We start from the raw sequence: 22,780 nt of genomic DNA, 5'->3' as shown, positions 1-22,780 counted from the left end.
CATTCCCTGAGGGTGAAATGAGAGGCTGGTCCTGGTTTATTTCAGCTGTACTGGAAGAGCCATGTGTTTCCAGTCAACTGGGTCAGACACATTAACCAAAGGTTGCCAAGCAGTAAATTCCTTAGGTGCAGGCCCTGTGTTTTACTCACCATCGAATAGATGATGCTTAACCCGCTTTGAAGTTGAGCAGTTTCTAGCTTGAACATTGGTTCTGAAACTTAATAACTAGGTATCCTTGGACACTTAAGCTCCTTTAATGCAGCCTCACATACGGTGAAATGAGGATTAAAAATACACGCCCACTCCTTTGATTTAAGGAAGCTAAATGAGACTCTCCTGTATGAAGTTGCTAATGTAGCTCCAGTGGGCCCAGTGCTTGGAGAATCGAGGCTGTCTGGTCTCCCAAGATACTGTCCTTTTTGTCAAACACTACAAGCACAGTACTTAGTGATCATATCAATAGCAGTTTTAAGAATTCCTTTGCCAGAGGCTGCCAGCGCTATAAAAGTTATACAGTGTTTACCCCAAAGGACTGGTTTTCATTTTATCTGTAGTGTTTGAATATTTACATGCATTAAAATTTAAAATAAGCATATTTTGAAGGGGAAAACCAGGTTTGGCTAGCAGGGTTACCAGTATTTTTTTGCTGAGCCTTTCAATTCTTTCAGATATTGCAAAAATAAGGATGAAAAAACTCAATAGTTATTACCTCTGTTAATATGGCAAGCCCTTCCCACACCGGCCTGTGGGTAGAAAGAAAGTAAAAATAATCTTTTCACAAGGGAACTTTAGACTAGCTGCCACAGACTACCGTCTTACCCGCTGATTCTTTGGGTAAACAGTTTATCTACACTTTTCCCGCCCCGGGGCAACTAAGGCAAAGAGAGGAGTCAAAGGTGCAGGCAGGGCTGGGCCAGGCGTTTCCTCAGTGTAGGCTAGGTCGTTCCCGGTAGCGGGAACCCAAAAGCCGCCGCCTGCCCGGCCAGGCCGGAGGGGCGGGCCCCAGGCCTCGGCCTCGCCTCCACCTGCCGCCCGCCGCTTCCCGGCCACTGTGCCGGGCGACGCCGCCAGCATGCTGCAGAAGCGGGAGAAGGTGCTGCTGCTGAGGACCTTCCAGGGCCGGACGCTGAGGATCGTGCGCGAACACTATCTGCGGCCCAGCGTACCTTGCAACAGCCCCCTGTGCCCGCAACCTGCCACCTGCCGCAACGGTCAGGGCCGGGATGGACCGGGAAGGCCGGGGCGGGAAGAGCAAGGGAGGCCGGGGTCGGAGGAGAGAGGGAGGGTCGGAGGAGAGAGGGAGGCCCGGATCCGAGAGGGAGGCCGGCGCCAGAGGAGCGAGGGAGGGAGGCTGGGACCGGAGAGGGAAGCTGGGGCTCGAAGAGCGAGGGAAGCCGGGACCAAAGGAACAAGGGAGGCTGGGGCCTGACGTAGCGAGGGCGGCTGGGCGCGAGTAAAGGGAGCTGAGGCCTGAGGAGCGAGGGTGGCCGGGCCCTAGTGAAGGAAGCCGGACCCAACGAGACCGGAGAGCCGCAGCTTGTGGAGCAAGGGCGGCTTTGGGCTGGCGTCAAGGGCGGAGCCAGACCCTCGCGGACCGTAGGCAGCCGAAGCGAGCAAAGCAGTCTGGGCAGCCCAGGAGACGCCCTGGAGCGTCCGCAGTGCGTCCGGTCGTCCTTCCTAGTGATCGGAAGCAGACAGCACCGGCCTGCAGCTTCAGGGGCGCTCCTCTCAGGACCAGCCCACTGTAATGGCCGGGTCAAATGGGAGGCCCGAGAGCCTGCAGGCACCGGATGCTTCGGTTTTTCCTGGGGACCTGAGGGCGTAGGCACCTTCTTTCTCCCAAAAGTAGCTACTGGCATTGCTCCTGAGCTCACTGCTGGACTTTTGGCATTGCCTGCTCTGCTCCTACCAGTACGCAGACTCTCCAGCATGACAGCCTCTTTATCTTAGGACTAGGGACTTAGGCTGGGGAATGCTGGGAGCTAGACTTTCCCCGATTTTCAGGCAGCATGTTGCTGTTTGTTACCCCCGGGGAGATGAACCTGAGGAGGTCTTTTCAGAATACATAATCGAGGTCGCAGCTTGACCAAGCAGGTGTCAGTTGAGTGGAAACCCTGCCGCTGCCCATGGATTGTATAGCACAGCCTTTCTAGTATGTTTCTCTTTCAATCCTAGAACAGTGTAGCCATGTTCAGAAGCTTCAAACAGAACATCCTTGGAATTTTTAGGTACATACAAGTGATTAACACACACACACACACACACACACACACACACACACACACACACACACACATGTGCACTCTTGCTGTGACGGCTTAGTAGAAATTTAGCTTCTTCCAAGGATGTACTTGTTTTTAAAATATCAGTCATCCTCTTAAAGAAGTACTGGCAACAGCATAAACCATGTTGGGCTTGTATTTAATCACAGCTGAGGGGAGGGGGAAGCAATGAATCTGAACTTTGAGCCTCTACCAAACTAGATTTGTCTTGTCTTTTAAAAACTTCAAGGTGAAATTAAGATGAGAAGTTATTTTGCACACCGGGAGCACTGCGACATTGAAATAGTCATAAACCAGGTTTGAAAATGTTACCTAATCGCTTCCACTCTGAATTATGTTTCAGATGGGAAGCTCTTGTCTGCTGAAGTGACTCATTATGTGATCCCAGACTGGAAAGTTGTCCAGGATTACCTTGAGGTCCTGGAGTTCCCTGAGTTGAAGGGAATTATTTTCATGCAAACGGCTTGTCAAGCTGTGCAGCATCAGAGAGGCCGGAGGTATTTGTTTTGCATTATTTATTTATTTATTTATAGTACAGGTTCCCCAGCCCCCTTTAGAAAAGGTCCTTTGTTAGAGGGAAAGAGGAGGAATTCATTATTTTGACAGAAAGGATTTTTGAAACTAATTTGGTATTCTCTTTGCTGGTGAGGAATGCAGTAACATTTTATATGTGTGCTTCAACACCTGGCCAAAAGATCTGGCTGTAGATCAATAAACTGCAGTATCCCCAGGATGGACATAGTTAGGATTCTATGGTGAATTGGCATCTGGTTTACATTTTTACGGGTGGCACAATCTTGTCTTCTTTTTAATTTTGCCAATGATGTATATTATTTAATATTATTCATAGGTAGATTGTTTCAGGAGCATTCCTTTCTTTGGAAAAGAATACATTTAAGTCTTATCTTCCTCTATTGTAGATGCAAACTGTACTTCCAGTGATTTATTCAACGAAATTAAAAAATAGCTCATTCTGATTTTTAGATTAGTCCTGTAACTATCAGCCACAGTAATTGTATTTGCGGAACAAAACATTTCTAATTGGACCAGTTTAAAATACTTGCCTTGTACCTAAGTGAAAGAGGTATTACCCCTTTTTGTGAAAATGCCCTAAAATACAGTTTGGCTTCATTTAATATTTGGAAACTTTTACGATCTGAACTTTTATGATCCGACTCTGAGAATAGCACGTTAGAATTATATTCCCAAACCCTCAGCACCCCAAGTTATTTAACAAGCAGAAACTGTATTTATTCTGTTTTTTAAGATGTTTTGGTTTCTTCAGACTTTGGTAGTAAAAGATAAAAGTTTTCTTTATTTGTGTATGAAAATGATAAATTGTCCTTATGCTCAGTTCAGAAAAAATATACATTAGCTAGAATGTACATGGTTTTTTTTTTCAAATTGAATATTTTAAAATAAGCTTGAAGTTGGTTTTATTTAGACACAGACATATAGACGTTTACACACAGCCAGGTTTAAACACTGCTGCAGGTGTCATATTTCAATTTCTTTTGCTAAAATCAATTTGTTGTTACCGTTCGGCTCACTCATGCACCGCAATCCGCTTCAACCTCTGTTTTCTAAAACGTTTTTAATATTAGGATTGTTTTGAAAACCAATTCCTGGGACAACCGAAAGCAAAGAGTTGGAATTTAAATGTCCTTTCTCCTGAATGTTTTAGTAGTTAAGTTGATGAAGAGCTCCCAGCATTGGGTTTTGTTTTGCTTTACCCTGTGTCTTAGGATTCTATAGGAGAAAGCAAAGGGTGGAAAACCGGCAAGTAGGCCCCACCCTCCTGATATTTCATTAAAAGGAGCACTTGGTCAGCTTGCACTGTCAGTGGCTTTAAGGTAAACCAAGTGCCAGGATATAGGCTTACTCAAATGGCAACAGTACCAGCCCTGTTTCTAGCAGGAAATGGGTCTCCTTATACCCAAGAGCCAGGCATAATTGTAATCCCAACATTGTTAAGTAGAAGGTTCAGTTCTATGTTAGTCTCTGTTGTTCGGAAAGCTTAAAGCCAGTACAGACTAAATGAGACTCTGTCTGCACAAACAAACACGCATAATTGTATTGGTGTTTAGCTATAAATCTATTTATAGCCTTTTTAAGTACTTAATAAGCTTTAAAAGCAAATTAAACCCCTAAATTTAATAAACAGCATAGTATTGTAAAATTGTAAATGTATTACCATAGTCCCTTGGTTTATTAAAGGAATTGGTTCTGGGACCCTAAGACTACCACAGTCTGCAACTGTTCAGGTTACAGACATAAAATGGCCATGGGAGAGCTGAAGAGGTGGTCCTACAGTTCAGACCATTTGTCGCTCTTGCAGAGGACCCAGGTCTGATCCCCTCAACAACAAGGTGGTTCACAGCCATCTAAAACTCCAGTTCCAGGGGATCCAATGCCCTCCCTCTTCTGACAGCTATGAGCACCAACCATTTTCATGCTATACATGCATATGTTCAGCAAAATAGTCAGATATAAAATCAATAAGTCTAATTTAAACTTTTAAATAAAACTGTATTGGACTAACAAGGTGGCTCAATGTGTAAAGGAGCTTGCCACCAAGCCTAAGTTCAAACCTCAGTGTCCACGTGGTGGAAGGAGAGAGCCAACCCCTCAAATTGTCCTCTGACCTCCACCCGTACCCATCCTCCTCCAATAAAAGTTATACTTTGTGTTTTAAATAGCATGGTGTTTGCAAATAATCTTCACTCACTGTCCTGTAGGCTCTAAATCATCTCTAGGTTACTAAAACACCTAAACCAGTCCAAGTGCTCTGTAAACTATTGTTATATTGCATTGTGTGAGAAACAAAGACAGGCAAAAGCATTCATTCTTCGTACAGTCAGATCTGTTATTTCTAGATGGTTTCCATTTAAATGAAGTGCCCTGAGGTATGGAACATGAATGCACAGGGGATTGGCTCCCAGGCAATGTGATAGATGGTGTTATTTTAATGAAGTGATCAGAGTTGCATTTTACAACAGAGAGATGTAACCTGTAATCGTGTTGTGTGGTTTTCTATGTTGATCTCAGGAATACCAACGCAGAGAACACCTGTTCTCATAAATAAATTGTAGAGAACAACTGAATAATGTCAAGCTTTGGTTGTTGAGAATACCTGTCATACCTGTCACCCAGCCGTCCTCAGGTGCTTATTCAATGGAAGGACACTCAATAATTCTATGATGTTCTCCACACTCTCATGCATTCAGATGCATATTTGCTCATCCAGATGTTTGTTCAGAGAGTGCTAGGACTGAGAACACAGCAGTAAGCAAAGGTAGATGCAGTCCTGAGAGAGGACAGACAAGCTCAGGTACTCTCTCCAACAGACATAGAGCCACACCTGTAGCAGACTTTCCCAAGTACAGGACATGGCTGTAGCAGAGTCCCAGCCAACCAGTGGACAAGGGAGGGCTTTGCTAAGTGAGCACTTACGGATGCTGGTGAGGACACCAGGACGGGAAAAGGCTTTCTAGGAAAGGAGACTGCTGGCCAAGCATCCATGAGGAGGACATGTGGTACACTCTAAGAACTGAAGGGACACTTGGTCAGATGGAAGGCCTCACGGGCTTTGGAGGTCAAGGAAGGATTTTGTGCAGGGTAGCATGATAACAGATTCTTGTTTTAAAAGATTACTGGATTTGTTTGAAAAGAATCCTGGAGGAAGGAAGGCTGGAGGCTGTCACTGTGTTACAGATGGGGTATTGCATTAGCCTCTTTTGTATTAATCGCTGTAACAGACACTTGAGGAAGGTTACTTTTCTCCTTGGTGTAAAGCCACCAGCATTCATCTACTTGATAACGTTTCAATTCTAGCTAAACTACTTCCCAGAATCACTGCCTTTATGCACAGGAATTTGACTTTCTACACTGAATATCTCACGAAAGGGATGAAATTTCAGTGCAATAGAGAACACATTCAAACCATCTCTAAACTATAGTGAGGATACTGGCAGCTTAGCTATGGGTGGAAATAGGTGTTCCCAAGACTTGTTCAGTAGGTAGGAATCAATATTTCCTAAGAATGTAACCATGGCAACTGGAAGTACATCCATGTTGAAACTGAAAACACTACAGATATTTCTTGTGGGTTCTTTTAATTTTAAATGGTGTGTGTGTGTGTGTGTGTGTGTGTGTGTGTGTGTGTACTCCAGTGTTTGTGTGTGTGATGTGTGTGCCATGTGTAAGTGACAACATTCAGGTTATCAGGTCTGCACAGTAGGACATTTTATCTACTGAACTCTCTCACTGATCCAACAGCTTAATTTGTGTAACAACAACCCAAGTGGCCTTCACCTGGTAATATTTAAAATAACATGGTAGATCCATAAAATAGAGTATTATTCAGCTATAAAAAGGACTGAACATTTTACCACTTGCATCAACCTTGAAATCATTATGCTAACTGAAAGAAGCCACCTATATACATATATACATAAGAGATGTATATGTTGGAACCAGCAAGATGCCACCAAGCCTGACAACCTGGTTTTAATCCTGAACCACATAGTAGAAGGAGAGAACTAATTCCTACAAGATTTCTTCAGATCTCCAGCGTTTGTTCTGTGCCACACACACAGGCTCACACACAGACACACACACAAATTATTTAAATCGACTAGATTGAAAAATTTAATCATATACTTTTATTTATATAAGATGTCCTGAATAGACAAAAATAGAGATAGAGGGAGAGGTGGCTCAGAGGTTAAGAACACTGACTGCTCTTCCAGAGTTCAAATCCCAGTAACCACATGGTGGCTCACAACTATCTATAATGGGATCTGACCCCTTCTTCTTATATGTGTGAAGAGAATGACAGTGTACTCACATAAGGCAAATAAAACAAATATGTGTGTATACATATATGTGTGTGTGTATATATATATATGTATATATATACATACATACATACATACATACATACATACATACATACATATAATTGGTTAGTGGTTGTCAGAGGCTGGGGGCAATGGGGATGAGAACTGCTTGATGGACTCAGGTTTCTTTATCTACCTATTGAGACAGGGTCTCTCTATAGCTCTGGCCGGCCTGGAACTCACTATGTAGACCAGACTAGCCTAAAGCTCACAGAGATCCTTCTGCCTCCCAAGTGCTAATATTAAAGATATATGCCACCATGCCTGGCTTTTTTTAAATTATGATTTATAGGACTTAGTAATGATTTTAGATGTGTGATGGGGAGGAGGCGGTGCCAAAGCTAGCACTAAGGTTTTGTCTCAGATAACCAGACAGAAATAGGACACTTAAGGAGAAGACAGAGGACTCTACACAAATCCTGGGGTGTCTGTGGCCTCTAAAAGGGCAGCACTGATTTTAGTCAGCATTGCGGACAGACTGCCGTATTAGCCAGTTTTCTGTTACTGTGATAAATTTACCTGAGGTCACTAACTCACAAAGAAGAAAGGTTCCAGTCTATGATCTAGATGGTTATGAACCACCCTGTGGTTGAGTGGATCAGACCCAGGTCCTATGCAAGAGCAACAAATTGTCTTAACCGCTTTAGGTTTGATGTCTGCCCCCCCCCCCCCACACACACACACACAACCTCCACATCTGCTCCACCACAGGGCTCAGACCGCTTTTTTGCTTTTTTTTTTTTTTTCTTTTTTCTTTTTTTCGGAGCTGAGGACCGAACCCAGGGCCTTGTGCTCGCTAGGCAAGCGCTGTACCGCTGAGGTAAATCCCCAACCCTACAGACCGCTTTTGGAAGCTGGACACAAGAGTCTTGGCTTGGTGCTGGCTTGAGCTTGTGGCGGCCACCACTGGGAGCGGTGCAGGGAGGCTTTCTTCAGGAAATTAGACGGAGGCTCTGAGGCGAAGGCCTTCTCTGTGGCTCCCCACGGCGGATCCCGATGAAAAGAAACAGTCCATGGTTTTATGACATTTATTGTCATGGCAGAAAGTGGATGAGTAAAACTGTACCCCACTTCTCAGAGTAGGCCTGAGATTAAATACCTTAGGGAGGAGTGTCTAGAAGGGAAATTCATTGGCTAAGCTTCTAGGCCTTTAGGTACCTCATTATAATGGAGATCTGTCTTGAGCCTACATGACCTGTAGTCACTTCCTTACGTGACTGATGATCACAAATCTATGGAGGGCTTTGGGCTAGTGATGGGCCTAGTTTCCTGGGGGGTGAGGTGAAACGCCTACCGTCCCTTTCAAGGTCTCTGGGGTTCAAGCCTCCTCAACCCGGAACACAGGGTGCCTTTACTGTCCCACAACCACCTCTCCAGCTCTCCCATGGCCATGTTATGTCTGTAACCTGAACAGCTGCAGACTGTGGTAGTCTGAGGGTCCCAGAGCCAATTCCTTAATAAACCAGGGACTATGGGAACACATTTACAATTCTATAATACTGACAGCCTGAGGTCACATCTGGGACACAGATGATACAAGGAGAACACTAACTCCAGTAAGTTGTCCTCCGACCTCCATGTATGAGCGTGCACCTGAGCACAAAGTAAATGAATATAATTTTTATGGTTCCAATTGTAGCACAACGACTGTTGAAATACTCCAAAATGTAATCTATGAAGTCCATGATTGGCTAACAGGACTAGAGACGTAAATGTGCAATGTTGCACCTGAAAGTAGGTCCAGGAGACCCGTGTGTGGCCTTGCCAAGCCCAGTGAAGGCAGGCAGTGCTGAGCTCACTTCCCCAGTTCTTCTCTTTGCTGGCCCTCCAAGGGTGTCACCAGCAGAGGCAGGTGCTGCATCTGTAGGCAAAGCCCCATCAAATAAAAATAGTAAAAAGCCATCAAGCCTGGCACGGTGCCACGACCTTGCAGGCCCAGCACTTGGAGGCTGAGATGGAAGGCTTACTTGAACCCAAGAGTTCACAGCTAGCCTGGGCAACATAGCAAGATGATGTGCCTCTCCCTTCCTGTCCCCATCCCCAAAATTCAGTCTAAAGAAGTTAGTTTAACCATATTCAGGAAATGGTTTGAAACATTAAGTTGACAAAAGTTTGGAAAAAATCTAAGCCTGTCTGACTGAAACTTGTTTTAAGAGAATCTCATGTAGCCCAGTCTGGCTTAAACTCCTTGTAGCCAAAGATGAGCTGGGAAGTCTAGTCTTCCTACCTCTCATGATCAAAACCATGCCCCACTGGCTCTGGCCTAAGACCGGCACGCTTAAGATTGAAGATCTTGACTGCCACTGCTTTGTCCAAGGTGCTTTGAGGCGTCTCTGTGCTGGCTTCACACAGGCTGCTGTCTGCCTGATTCCTGACTGCAGAAGTTATGACTGTATTGTATGTGTGCACTACTAAATTACAACCACAAGCCACACATCTCCAAGAAGCCCTGACTGTTACACTCAGAGTGATTCACTGCTGAGTCCCTGTCCTCCCCATCAGTACGCTCCTGCCGTTGTTCATTTCCTTTATCCAGCTGACCAAAGAAAGCACACAGACCCTCATAAAGTGGACGGAGTGAGCCAGCTCCATGGGCTGTCCTTTGCCCTCCGCACGTGCTTTGTGACATGCACACGTCCCCACACTCATCATACACACACAATATCAAATGCAATTTAAAATGAAGGTAAGGCCAGATATGCTGGCATAGCCTTTAATCCCAGCTCTTGGAAGGCAGAGGAAGATTCAGCTCTGTGAGTTCAAGGCCAACCTGGTTTACATAGGGAGAGCCTGTCTCAAAAATTAATAAATAAATAAGGTGAAGGTGATGTGTGTATGGCTGGCAGAGGTAACAGGACTCTGAAGGTGGCGGTTCATTCAGGCCCCAAATCCTGGCCTGCATCAATGCTGACACAGGTGCTGACCCTGCATTCCTCATGGCCCTGCTATGGGTTAGGTGCTGAGGACAGAGTGGAGCAATGTGTCGCTGCCTCAATGCTCTGTCCCCACTCATCACATTCGGGCTGCTTCTCTGCCTTCCTTCCATTTGTACCTTAGGTCTCAGGCCTGCCCCAGAAAGCCACACCAGCCCTCCCCTGTCCTTTCACAAATTTATTCCATGAAGTGAGGGAGTCTGTGGGAGGTTGCTTGTCTGTTTGCTTGTTTGCAAAGTAACATAGCTCTTTTTAAAATTTTCATTATATATATATATATATATGTGTGTGTGTGTGTATATATATATATATATATATATATATATACACACACACACATACACATATACGTATATACATGTAAAAGGCAGCTTTTTGGAGGGTAGGGATTTAACCCAATTGTGCAGTGTTTATTAAGCATACACAAAGCCTTATTTGGTCCTCAGTGCCACGTAAACCAGGTAGGGGAAGGCAGGAAGATCACTGCATAGTGGTTGGCATGATCCTGGGCTATGTGAGACTGTCATTTGTTTGCTTGGTTGATTGGTTTGGTTTTTGTTTTTTCACAACACAGTTTTTCTTTATAACCTGGTTGTCCTGGAACTCACTTTGTAGACCAGGCTAGCCTTAAACTCACAGTGATCTGCCTGCCTGACTCCAGAGTACTGTAGGGTTTTTTGTTTGTTTGTTTGTTTGGTTGGTTGGTTGGTTGGTTTGCTTGAGGCAGAGTCTCTCACAGAGCCCTGGCTGTCCTGGAGCTCACTATATAGACCAGGTCGGCCTCTGATTCACAATCAGAGATCTGCCTGCCTTTGCCTCCTGAGTGCTGGGATTAAAGTCATGTGCAGCCATGCCTGGGTGAGAACTTGCCTTAAAGAAAATAAAAATTGATATTTCCTTAATTCTTAAGTGTATAGTTTGGTGGCAGTGTGTCTGTTGGCACCACTGTGTGCTGTCCACCACCCTTAAGCTCAGAATTCATCTCCGCACTGAAAGTTTGTACTACGTAAATGCCACATCTCTGTCCTTGACCCCAACCCCTAGTAACAAGCCTGCTTTCTGCCTCTGTGTATCTACTCTCCATGTCTTACATAGCTGGATCCACAATGTTTGTCCTTTTGTGACTGGATACCACTTACCCTGTGTTCTAATTCGCCTATGGGACAGCATGTGTCAGAATCCCCATTTCTCAGGCCAAGCAACATTGACGTTGGATATGTATTTCTTGTCATTCAGTTGTGTCCCCCTTTTAGCTGCTGTAAACGGTGCCACTGTGAGCACAGGTGCCCAGATATCCATCTGAACCCCCTTTTTGTTTGTTGGGTTTTATTCATTTGTGTGCTTATTTATGCAGCAGGGTTCAGGGTTCACTCCAGGGCCCCTGCATGCTAGGCAAGTGTTCCACCCTGAGCTGCGTCACAGTCCCTGGTGCTCTCTTTTAGAGCTTGCTGAATCATGTGGCAGCTCTGATTTTCATCTGGTCAGAAGAGCTGCTTTGCTTGCTGTAGTCAGGCCGCTGCGGGTGCGGCCCTGGCTGTCTAGATGGTGTCTCCTAAGGCATTCAGTGCAACAGGGGCAGCAGAGTTCACCCTCTCCACCCTGCCTAGGAGGGGGGCACACACTTGCAGAAGGAAGGCTGTTAGAGTGATCATTTGTCCACAAATAACCAGAGTGAGTACCAGCACTGCAAAACCAACAACCCAACCCACTCCCTTTAACCTAACTGCCTGAGTATGCCTGAACGTGTTCTGTAATCTCCTGGTTACAGGTCCTAGGAAAGCTCTTTCTTAGAAGCTGACACGTGGCAGACTTGCTGTTTGGGCTTGGTTCCAGCTCACATTACATTGCTAGAAGGCTCTTTTAAGATTTATTTATTCTATATAATTACACTGTAGCTGTCTTCAGATACACCAGAAGAGGGCATCAGATCTCTTTACAGATGGTTGTGAGCCACCATGTGGTTGCTGGGAATTGAACTCAGGACCTCTGGAAGAGCAGTCGGGTGCTCTTAACCGCTGAGCCATCTCTCCAGCCCTGCTAGAAGGCTCTTGACTGGGAAAACTTATACTTTCTGTTAACTGTCTGACAGATGGGTCTATCTCTACTTTATTAAATCATGGAAGCTGCATAAATATAATTCACAGATAAACCCTTAAACGTATTTACTCTACATGACCTTTGCTAGGCCTGCCAGCTAAAAGGAAATGCACTAATTCATTTGCCAACAAAGTGGGGATCAAGGGCTGGAGAGATGGCTCAGCGGTTAAGAGCACCCGACCGCTCTTCCAGAGGTCATGAGTTCAATTCCCAGCAACCACATGGTGGCTCACAACCATCTGTAAAGAGATCCGATGCCCTCTTCTGGTGTGTCTGAAGATAGCTACAGTGCACTTATATATAATAAATGAATAAATCTTTAAAAAAAAAAAAAAGTGGGGATCAAAACAAAGGTGCCAAGCTCTACCTGCCTCTGTGATATAGCTGTAGTAGGGGAGATAATGTAGCTGTGTGGTAAAATGGCCAGGCATCTCTGAGGGAAAGCAGGAGAAGGAGTCTAATTCCTCTGCAAACTAATTAATGAGCCTTCCCAGAGTGCTGGCAGCTAACAGGCAAAACTGAGAACCACTAACAGCAAGTACACCAAAGCCAGTAAGTAGCAATGCTTTCCAGGTGTGTGCATGTATACCTGTGTGTGTGTGTGTGTGTGCGTGTGCTAGAGCACCCATGCATGTCATAGTGTGCATGGAGGTCAGAGGACAGCCCTGCCTTCTGCTCTTTGCCTTTCACTCTGTTTCAGACAGCATTTCTTGTCCACCGCTGCACGGCCAGGCCAGCTTCTGGAGCTTTCCCCATTTCCAGCCCCCAACTTCCCAGTATGAGCACCAGGCCATCAAATGATCTCACCTGGCTTTACTCGGGTTCTGGGAAGGTTGAATGAAGGTCCTCATGCTTGTGTGACAAGCACTTTGCCTGCTCAGCCATCTTCCCAGCCATTATTTGAGACAGACTTTCACTATGTCTCCCAAACCACCCTCAGCCTCATGGTCCTTCCGCCTCAGTCTCCCCAGTGCTAGGACGTTTCTTGGGTTTTAAGCAATCTATCTCTCACTCTGAGAAGCCTCATCTGTTCTGATCCTTGGCAGGAGTTGTCAGGAGATGAGTACCTGCTGAGTTAGATTTATTCTGTCCCCTGTGTTGCAGACAGTATAACAAACTGCGAAACCTCCTGAAGGATGCTCGCCATGACTGCGTTCTCTTTGCTAACGAGTTCCAGCAGCACTGTTACCTCCCCCGGGAAAAGGGGGAAGCCATGGAGAAGTGGCAGACCAGGTGCGCCCCCACTTACCTTACTCTTCATAGGGTCCTCTTGAGTTTCCTCATCTATGGCTCCTCAGAATTGCTGTGTACAAAGTACGGCACAGCTATTCCAGACTGTGGTAAGCACAGTGTTTTAAGAGTGGCATCTGAATACATAATTGTTAAATTTGGGGTTGTGGAGGATGAAGGGCCCCAGCCTGAGACTCCTAGACCAGAGCAAGAACTGGTAGGTCCTACCGGTGGTGTAGGCTTACCTTTGAAGCCTTTCGATGACTTGTTCAGTTTAATGTCCTCAGCCAGTCTCGCCAAATGGAACTGTTCTAGAAAATGCAGTGGCTTAGTTCAGGTCTGCCCAGAAGTACATGAAGCAAGCGCTTGGGTGTGGAACACTTGCAGAGTGGTTCCCCAGAGCAGGAGCAGAAGTGATGGCAGTAAGATGGGGAGCAGTGGGGGATGTGAGGCTAAAGTGGGCAAGGAGGCTCAGCCACACCTGCTGGAGCCTCGGGGAAGCCCTGTAGAACACCTCACAAGGTGGCCCAACGTAAGATCCCAGGCTCTTAGCTAAGTGCCCCTGGGTGTTGATTCCAAGGGTCTTTGGAGTGTGAGCGCCACAGGCCTATAGAAAGGGACAGAGACTGCAGAATGGACCTTTGAATCTGTGTTTCACTGAGAACGCAGTACAGTCCTGAACCAGTTCTCCAGACCCAGACTAAAGCTTTTGGGGGATATCCCAGGCTTATCACGTGGTTTCCTGTCAGGTCTTATTGGATTGCCAGGTGAAACTGGGTTTTCTCTCAGCTGGATACTGTTCCTCCTCTTCCTTATTGCTGCTGTCATTCCCCTGTGCCCTGTAGCTCAGCCTCCAGTTAGAAAGTGTTACAAAGTGACAGAGTGGGGAAACTGAAAACGTTGCTCTGGGGACTGAACTTCTAGGAAGAAGAGATGGGAGGTGCTTTCTGGTTACTTCTTGTCCCATAGGGGTCCGGCCCCTGGTTATCTAGAGTAGATACCCAGGAAGTATTTGTTGTGTAAAGAAAGAGCAAAAGGAAGAAAGAATGATTAGCTACATATGGACACAAGATGACAATGTCACCAAGTGTGACATTCTGTGTCGTGCCTGGGATGCTTACCACCCTTTGCTGTCCCAGGAGCATATACAACTCAGCTGTGTGGTACTACCACCACTGCGAGGACAGGATGCCCATCGTTATGGTGACAGAAGACGAAGAGGCCATTCAGCAGTATGGAAGCGAAACAGAAGGCGTATTTGTAATTTCTTTCAAGGTATTTCCAGTGTCACACGTGCACGCTCACACACACAGGCTAATGTGGACAGACTCATACACACAAACACACACACACACACACACACACACACACACACACACACACCTTTAGTCTAGATCCTTTGGCAACACAGAAAAGAGAAAATAGACTTCACACCTGTAATCCCAATACTAGAGGTGCTGAGGCAGGAGGCTTACTGAAAGTTTGAGACCAGCCTGAGCTACAGAGTGAGAATTTGTCTCATAAAAGAAGAAAGAGGAGCTGGGTGTGACAGCACACACCTTTAATCCCAACACTCAGGAGGCAGAGGCAGGTGGATCTCTTGAGTTCAGGGCCAGACTGTTCTACCAAAGTGAATTCCAGGACTACACAGGGAAACCTTGTCTGGAAACAAACAAATAAAAAATGAGAGGGGGAAAAATGGGAGGGGGACGCAACAGAAGGGAAGACTTTAAGATGGTCCATACTGGGAGCTGGGGATGGTGGCAGGGGGTGGGGGTGACAACAGAAGGAGGACTCCAAAGTGGTCCACACTGGGAGCTGGGGAGATGGCTCAGTGGTTTGGAGCACTTGCACTTGTTGCTCTCACAAAGAACCTAAATTCAGTTCCCAGCACCCACATGGACCCTCTGACTTCCTCAAGCGCCAGGCATGTGCTTACATACACACAAACACTCATACACATAAATAAATTAATCAAAAAAGGAACACAGAGCTCAAGAGCAGCCCAGCCTCTTTACCAGTAAACTGCTGTGTGTGCATGTGTTTGTATTGTGTGTTACATGTGTTGGCATGGTTATGCGTGCCTGTGTGTGTGTGTGTGTGCGCGCGTGCATGTGTGTTAGTATCAGGGTTGAACCTAGGCCCTCACCATGCTAAGCATGTACCACCACTGACCTATATTGCAGCCCCTAAGTCATGTGTGTGGTTTCCACAGGTGATGCTAGTATAGTGATGGCGGTCTAATATTAAAGTTGCCCATGGTTTCATGTTTATACCTACAAAATACTAGTTTTATTTGTTTCTTCCCCCATTAACAATACCCAACATGTTTCCATGGCAAGGGTAAATATGTTACTTAATAGTAATATAAATAAGTGTGTCATTTCCTTCAATTCTTGGAACAACTCATCGAGGCAAGTCAGTATTCCATTACTAGTAAGATCAATGAAACACAGAGAAACTAAGTCACCTGCCCACAGGCATCCTCTGCTAAATGGCAAAGCTGAAATTGGAGTCTAGAATCAGGCTCTGAAGCTTTTAGCCACTTGTCAAACTGCCTCTCAGATTTCTGTCTGCTAGAGATATATAACTGCTAATCCAACACACACAAAGGCCAAGTGTTTTAAATCTAATCTCCCTCCGTCTCTCTTTCTTTCCCTCCCTGCTTGTATATATACATATGCATATGCATATACATATACATATACACATACATATACATAAAATCTGCTTTTCCCCCAAGGCAGCGTTTACCAGGCAGACCTCCCTGTGCTGGTAAGGATGAACTTGGACTTCTGCTCTTCCCGTGGCGTCACACATTGCAGACAGGCATCCTACCAACTGAGCCACTTCCCTAGCCCTCAGCCCAGTCTTGAGGTCAGCTTCCCTTGCTCTTCCACACTGGGATAGTGTGTGAGCACTGGAAGGAATTAAGATGTGGCATCTTTTATATGAAGGCTATCGGGTCACAGCACGTCATTTTATCAGTGGCAGTTGCTTCAGGCTGTCATAGCAATACCTTCTTCCTATGTCTTAAGAACCTTTCAGGGCTGGAGAGATGGCTCAGTGGTTGGGAGCACTGACTGCCCTTCCAGAGGTCCTGAGTTCAAATCCCAGCAACCACATAGTGACTCACAACCATCTGTAATATACATTAAATAAATAAATATTTAAAAAAAAAAAAAAAAGAACCTTTCAAGAGATCAGGCTGCCTGTCAATCCCTCTGCAGATGGCCAGTCTCGCCTGTCTGTCCAGTTGGCCAATCAAATCTACTGGCTGATTGCATTTTCTAATGCAAAAACCAAGACACAGCCTCCATTATCCCTGTCAGTTTATGAACATCCAGCTTGATTTTGAATTGTAGATTCCATAAGGGTTCCTGTGTGCATGAATTGCTAAAGGCTTGCCAATAGAATTTTCTTGACTGTGCTATAAAAATGTGTTCTGGAGTGCCAGAGAATTCCAGGGGCGCCAGATATTAATGACAGTGTCACTTGGTTTTTCTGTTGCAATATATCATGTCTTGTTCCCACAGAGGACAGTTGACTAAAATTACATTTTTCTACTTTTTCAAGAATTACTTTTCTTTGTAGTCCAGTAGTATAGGACAGTTTTATTTTGTAGAACAGTTCTTGAGCAAGCTGTGTGACCCAGGGCCCCACAGAGGTGAATGACAGCAGGAAGAGAAAGAGACTGGCAAGCGCAGATGAGCAGGGACACAGAGTTTCCTTTGGGGACTTGAAGTTAGATACAAAGAACCAAGATGATAAATTCTTCACGAAGAGGTTGTTTCCTAACAAAACTGTGGTGCTAAGTGACAGGAGCAGAGTCGCCATGCTCACGGTAGTGTGCGCAGAACCTTTAGGAGGATGCGCCATTAACAGGAGAAATGCTGGCCTCCACAGAAGGATGTGTTCTCTCCTTCATGATTTGAGAAGAGAGGATGCATCTTAGCCTTGAATTGAGTTGAAATCACATGTAAGAAGGTAAAAATGCAGAATAGGAGATTTTCCTGTATGCCCTTTTAGACATCACGTTCAGTAGTGAGATACGTGGAAAAACAGATTGCCCTGGTGTGTGTGTGTGTGTGTGTCTGTGTGTGTGTCTGTGTGTCTGTGTGTCTGTGTCTGTGTGTCGGTGTGTGTCTGTGTGTCTGTGTGTCTGTGTGTGTTCATCTGTATGTACAGGTGCATACACAGAGACCAGACGAGAACACTGGATGTCTTGCTTTATCTATTCCTTATTTATTCCCTTGACATAATTTACTTACCCTGAAGCTAGGCTATTGGCCAACAAACCCCAGCAATTCTCCTGTCTTCTAAGTCCTCACTGCTCAGCACAGGCCAAGCCGCACTTTTTATGTAGGTGCTGGGGTTTGAACTCAGCTCTTCATGCCAGTGTTCTTACCCTCTTGGTTTTGAAATAGTGCTGGGATGAAGAGTCAGCATCCGATGGTGTCTCTCTCTCCATTACTAAACACAGAATTACCTGGACAACTTCTGGCCAGATTTAAAGGCTGCCCATGAGCTGTGTGATTCCATCATTCAGTCTCGCCGGGAAAGGGAGAGCGAGAGTCAGGAAACCCATGGGAAAGAGTACCCGGAGCACCTTCCCCTGGAAGTGCTGGAAGCAGGCATCAAATCTGGACGCTACATCCAGGTAATGGTGGCAGTGAAGGGCCGGCATCGGTAACAAGCTGCTTATTTTTTCTCTTCTCAGCTTGCCTTCCACCCCAGGGCTCTAAGTCCAATGCCTGGCCACAGGACAGGCTTGAGGAAGCAGAGCTGCCCAGCTTAAGGCTGTTTGGTAGCCATGTCTCTACAATCCTTAACAGTCTGGTTCTAAGCTGCCCAAGTGTCACACAAATAAACCGGTAGCCTCCCGCCACTGGGAAAGACAGGCTTTTGCGTGAGGGTGTGGAGGCGACAGCAACATCATCATATTTGTGGATCTAACTTTATTCCTTTGCCACTTCCCTGCCCCTCTTTGTGATTCCCCAGGACAGAGAACCTAGGGGCTATTGGGGTTGAGGGAAGGACTCTGATACAGTAACTCCTCGGCCTTGACAGTTTTACCCACATTCATTTCCTATATACTTGTGTGACTATGTGTGGTATTGTGTATCCACCACAATCAAGGTTCAGAGCTACTCTGCTGAGGATTTCACATTTCTAATAGGCAACTCAGGAGTCTGTCATGGTGGCCGAAGCTTGAGTGCACCATGCTGAGTGAAGTCCAAGGCTCGGTAGCAAGCATGCTCAGTCCTGCTGGTGTAGCTGCAGAGAGGCCAGCAGTGTATTCTCAAGAAAAGGAACCACAGTGGCTAAGATGGGAGTCAGTCTGCTACGCATACGATCATCTCATAACTTTTTAAACACTGTGTCAAGGAGGAAATCTGTTTACACTGGTTTCTGCTTATGCTTTCAGGGAATTCTGAACGTCAACAAGCACAGAGCTCAAATAGAGGCTTTTGTCCGCCTACAAGGAGCCAGCAGCAAGGACTCAGGTTCAGTACCAGCCACATATTTCCGTTCTGACTTTTTAGTCCTGACAGTAAACGGTGAAGAAAGCACAGATTGTCACGCAGCCCTGTGTACACTGGGGCTCAGGGCCCCCCCCTATGTTTATTTGGGACTGGGCATCAGTACTAGGAATTGAACCCCAGGCTTTGCTTACGTTATTTGTCTACTGTTTCTGACTTTATTTTTTAATTCTCTAAAATTAAGCTGGGAATAGTGGCACACACTTTTAATCCCAGCCTTGGTAGGCAGAGGCAGGATCTCAGTGAATTTACGATAAGTCTGGTCTACAAAGAGAGTTCCAAGACAGCTAAGGCTACAGAGAGACTCTGTCTCAAGTAAATAAGAAGATTCAAATCACTAAGTGTGCATGTCATACAGTGTGCATGTATTACAGGTGCAAGTCATACAGTGTGCATGTCATACAGTGTGCATGTCATACAGTGTGCATGTCATACAGTGTGCATGTCATACAGTGTGCATGTCATACAGTGTGCATGTCATACAGTGTGCATGTCATACAGTATGCATGTCATACAGTATGCATGTCATACAGTGAGCATGTCATACAGTGTACATGTATTACAGTGAGCATGTCATACAGTGTGCATGTCATACAGTGTACATGTATTACAGTGTGCATGTATTACAGTGTGCATGTATTATAGTGCATATCTGCAGACAGAGGTGGCCCTCACAGCCCTTGTCCCAGATCCTCTCTTACGTTCTCACGAGGTTGTCATCTCCATAGTTTTACTCTTACCGTGCTGTGGATTTTAAACTAGTCCCTGCAGGCAGCTGCAGCCCTAGTTTTGGGTTTGTTGGGGTGTACTGTACAAGGAGAGGAAGCATGTCGTCTAAGGCCCCATTGCTAACTGTTGCAGTTGAGTTTGCAGCCCAGGCTGTGATGTAAGCATTCCTAGACTGCCTCTGTGTGCTCAACTGCAAACACATCTCAGACAGAACGAGGGAATTAAAATGAAATGTAAAAGGGAGAGGAAACCTTGATGGTGAAAATGGGTTGGAGGAGACCAAGTAGTAATGGCTCCCATGGCAACTGTTCGTCCGCCCCTCCACCGGTTCAAATCCTGTGTGTGTAGTTCATATGCTGACCACTCCTTTGGCTATGCAGGGCCCTGAAAGGGTTGAGCAGATTCCAGTGTAGGCTCAGGTACACGCAGGAAACAATGGAATCGGGAAGGAGTCAAAGCAAGATAACAGAAGTGAAGAGTGGTCACTAAATGTGATATGCTCACATGAGACTGTCCACAAATGTAGTCACTTAAAAACATGGGAACGGTGCCTTGTACAAGCACATTATCCAGTCTCAGTTCACCCCAACCTGGCAGAACACAAGAAATTTAAGCCAAGCACGGTGGCACCTATAACCCCAGGGCACAGTAAACTGGGGCAGTAGGATCACAGCTCTGAGGCCATTGTAGTCTACACAGAAAGTAAGCAAAGAAGAAAGAAGCTGTTTGACTTCCCTTTTAGAGGGAAGTTTGTTTTGGGCAGGAGAGAGAGAAAGAGTGTGTGTGTGTGTGTGTGTGTGTGTGTGTGTGTGTGTGTGTGTGTGTGTGTGTTCTAAAGGAACAGCACTAATAGAATGCACATACATATTAAACAGAGACTTACTAGGTTGGCTTACGCGCATGATAGTCTCAGTGGAGAACCTGAGAACCGTAGCTGCTCCATCCATGAGCTGGCTGTCTCAGCAGTCCTGACCCGGTTCTGAAGCCTGGAGGATTCCTGGAGAGCTGCTGGTCTTCAGTCTACACTGGAGGCCTGGAGAAGTTAGCTCTAATATCAGGGAAGGGTGCTGCAGCAACAGGGCAGTTGGACTTCCAATTGAGGGTGAAGGCCGCAGGCAGAAACAAGTCCTCATCCTTTTCTGACTCCCATCAGAAGGTGCCACCCATATTTGGGGAGGGTCTTTCTGCTTCACATAATCTAATAATCTGATCAAGGAAGTCCCTTATAGGAGCATCTCACTGCTTATGTTTAATTGATTTCAAAAGCAGTCACGTTGACAACCAAGATTACACGAGAGAGAGACAGAGACAGAGAGAGAGAGAGAGAGAGAGACAGAGAGAGAGAGAGAGAGACAGAGAGACAGAGAGAGAGAGGGAGAGGGGTGTATGCAGGGTATACAGTTACACTCACCATTATATGCTCTTTTAGAGGCTAGAGGTTGACTATCTCTTGTATGTCATTCTCTACTTTTATGTATGTGTGTGTGTGTGCATGTGTGTGTGTGCACGCGTGTGTGTGCGCGCGTGTGTGCGCATGTGTTGCAGTATATTGCATGTTTATATGTCCCTGGCTTTTATGTGGATGCTGGAGTTCAGGACTCATTTATCATGCTTACAAGGCATGCTGAGCCATCTTCCCAACCTCTTTCCACCGTATTTTTGAGACGGTCTCTCACAGTTTGTGAGGCTTGCTCCTTTGGCTGGACTGACTGGCCCGTGAGCTCCCAAGATCCCCTCTCTCCAGTCTACCAAGTGCATGAGTTGCAGACATGCACCCAGCATCCACCCTGGCTTCTAGGATCCTAACTCATTCCTGTTCCTTGTATGGCAGACACTTTGCCCACTTCACCTCTTCCAGCCCCTGGAAGAAGGAAGCCTCAGCAGAATGTTTGGACTTGACATGGAGTCCATTTAAAATGCCTCCTGGTGAAGCTGCTTCTGCTGAGGCAGCCATTGACTCCCAGCTTCTCTGTGCTACACACAGGCTTGGTCAGCGACATCCTTATCCATGGCTCAAAGGCTCGGAACCGCTCCATCCACGGAGATGTGGTGGTGGTGGAGCTGCTCCCCAAAAGTGAGTGGAAAGGAAGAACTGCTGCCCTGTGTGAGAATGACAGTGAAGACAAGGCCTCGGGCGAGTCTCCGAGTGAGCCCATGCCCACAGGTGAGCCCAACCCAAGTACAACTCTGCCCTGGTTTTGTGTTGGTTTAATGAAAATTGTGTATATTCATCGTGTATAATGTGATGTTCTGATATAGGTATACATTGTTGAATGGCTAAATCCAGTATTACCTCACACTGGTTTTTTTTTAGATTTATTTATTTAATGTATATGAGCATCCTGTCGCTGTCTTCAGACACACCAGAAGGCATCAGATCTCATTACAGATGGTTGTGAGACACCATGTGGTTGCTGGGAGTTGAACTCAGGACCTCTGGAAGAGCAGTCATCTCTCCAGCCCCTCACACCGTGTTTTTAAAAAATAATCTTTTATGTATAGGTGTGTTTTGCCTCTGGGTGTGAGTGTCTGTGCATGTCTGGTGCCCACTGGGGCTAGAGTAGGGTTAAAGACAAGTCAAAAGCCAGACATGGATATGCACACCTTTAATCCCAGGGCCGGGAGGTAGAGGCAGGCAGATCTGAGTCTCAGTCCCACCTTATTATCTACAGAGTGAGTTCCAGGACAGCCAGGGCTACAGAGAGAAACAAAGGACAGGCAAGTGAAAGGCCAGGCCTCGTGACTGCTTCTATCTCAGAACTAAGGAGACAGAGGCTAACCTTGTCTCAAAAAACCATTGAACAGAGCTGGGTGTGGCGGCGTGTGCCTTTAATTCTAGCATTTGAGAAGCAGAGGGGGCAGATCTCTGTGAAGTTTGAGGCCAGTCTGGTGTAATTAATGGGTTCCAAGACAGCCACATTTACATGGTGAGACCCACACTCAAAACAAGACAAACAGGCAATAACCAAGTCAGGATGGAAACCATTGACTTTTCCCAGCATGCCAAGGCCTGAGTTCCAGGACGTGATGTCAGAATGGCCGATGGGAGTGTTCTAAATATCATG

At 45.9% G+C, this 22,780-nt stretch overlaps 1 protein-coding gene across 5 annotated transcripts in view; it reads left to right on the top strand.

Annotated features, from left to right (window-relative positions):
* Positions 1 to 903: 903 nt before the first annotated feature.
* Positions 904 to 22,780, top strand: part of Dis3l (DIS3-like exosome 3'-5' exoribonuclease) — a 36,397-nt gene continuing 14,520 nt past the window's right edge. Inside the window, exons 1-7 of one of the 5 annotated variants that reach the window (XM_008766311.3) lie at positions 904 to 1,211; positions 2,626 to 2,779; positions 13,318 to 13,446; positions 14,583 to 14,718; positions 17,927 to 18,103; positions 18,872 to 18,950; positions 21,700 to 21,879. In XM_008766311.3, coding sequence (XP_008764533.1) covers positions 1,073 to 1,211; positions 2,626 to 2,779; positions 13,318 to 13,446; positions 14,583 to 14,718; positions 17,927 to 18,103; positions 18,872 to 18,950; positions 21,700 to 21,879 — 994 coding nt within the window. In that variant the 5' untranslated portion in view covers positions 904 to 1,072. Of the gene's footprint in view, positions 1,212 to 1,719; positions 1,912 to 2,625; positions 2,780 to 13,317; positions 13,447 to 14,582; positions 14,719 to 17,926; positions 18,104 to 18,871; positions 18,951 to 21,699; positions 21,880 to 22,780 lie in introns of those variants that run through there. The other 4 variants (NM_001008380.2, XM_006243263.5, XM_063265766.1 and 1 more) reach the window with 4 other exon arrangements.

This window comes from Rattus norvegicus, chromosome 8 (genome assembly GCF_036323735.1).
Source record: "Rattus norvegicus strain BN/NHsdMcwi chromosome 8, GRCr8, whole genome shotgun sequence".
In the NCBI taxonomy this organism is placed as follows: Eukaryota; Metazoa; Chordata; class Mammalia; order Rodentia; family Muridae; genus Rattus; species Rattus norvegicus.
This window is presented reverse-complemented; position numbering and strand designations above follow the sequence as displayed.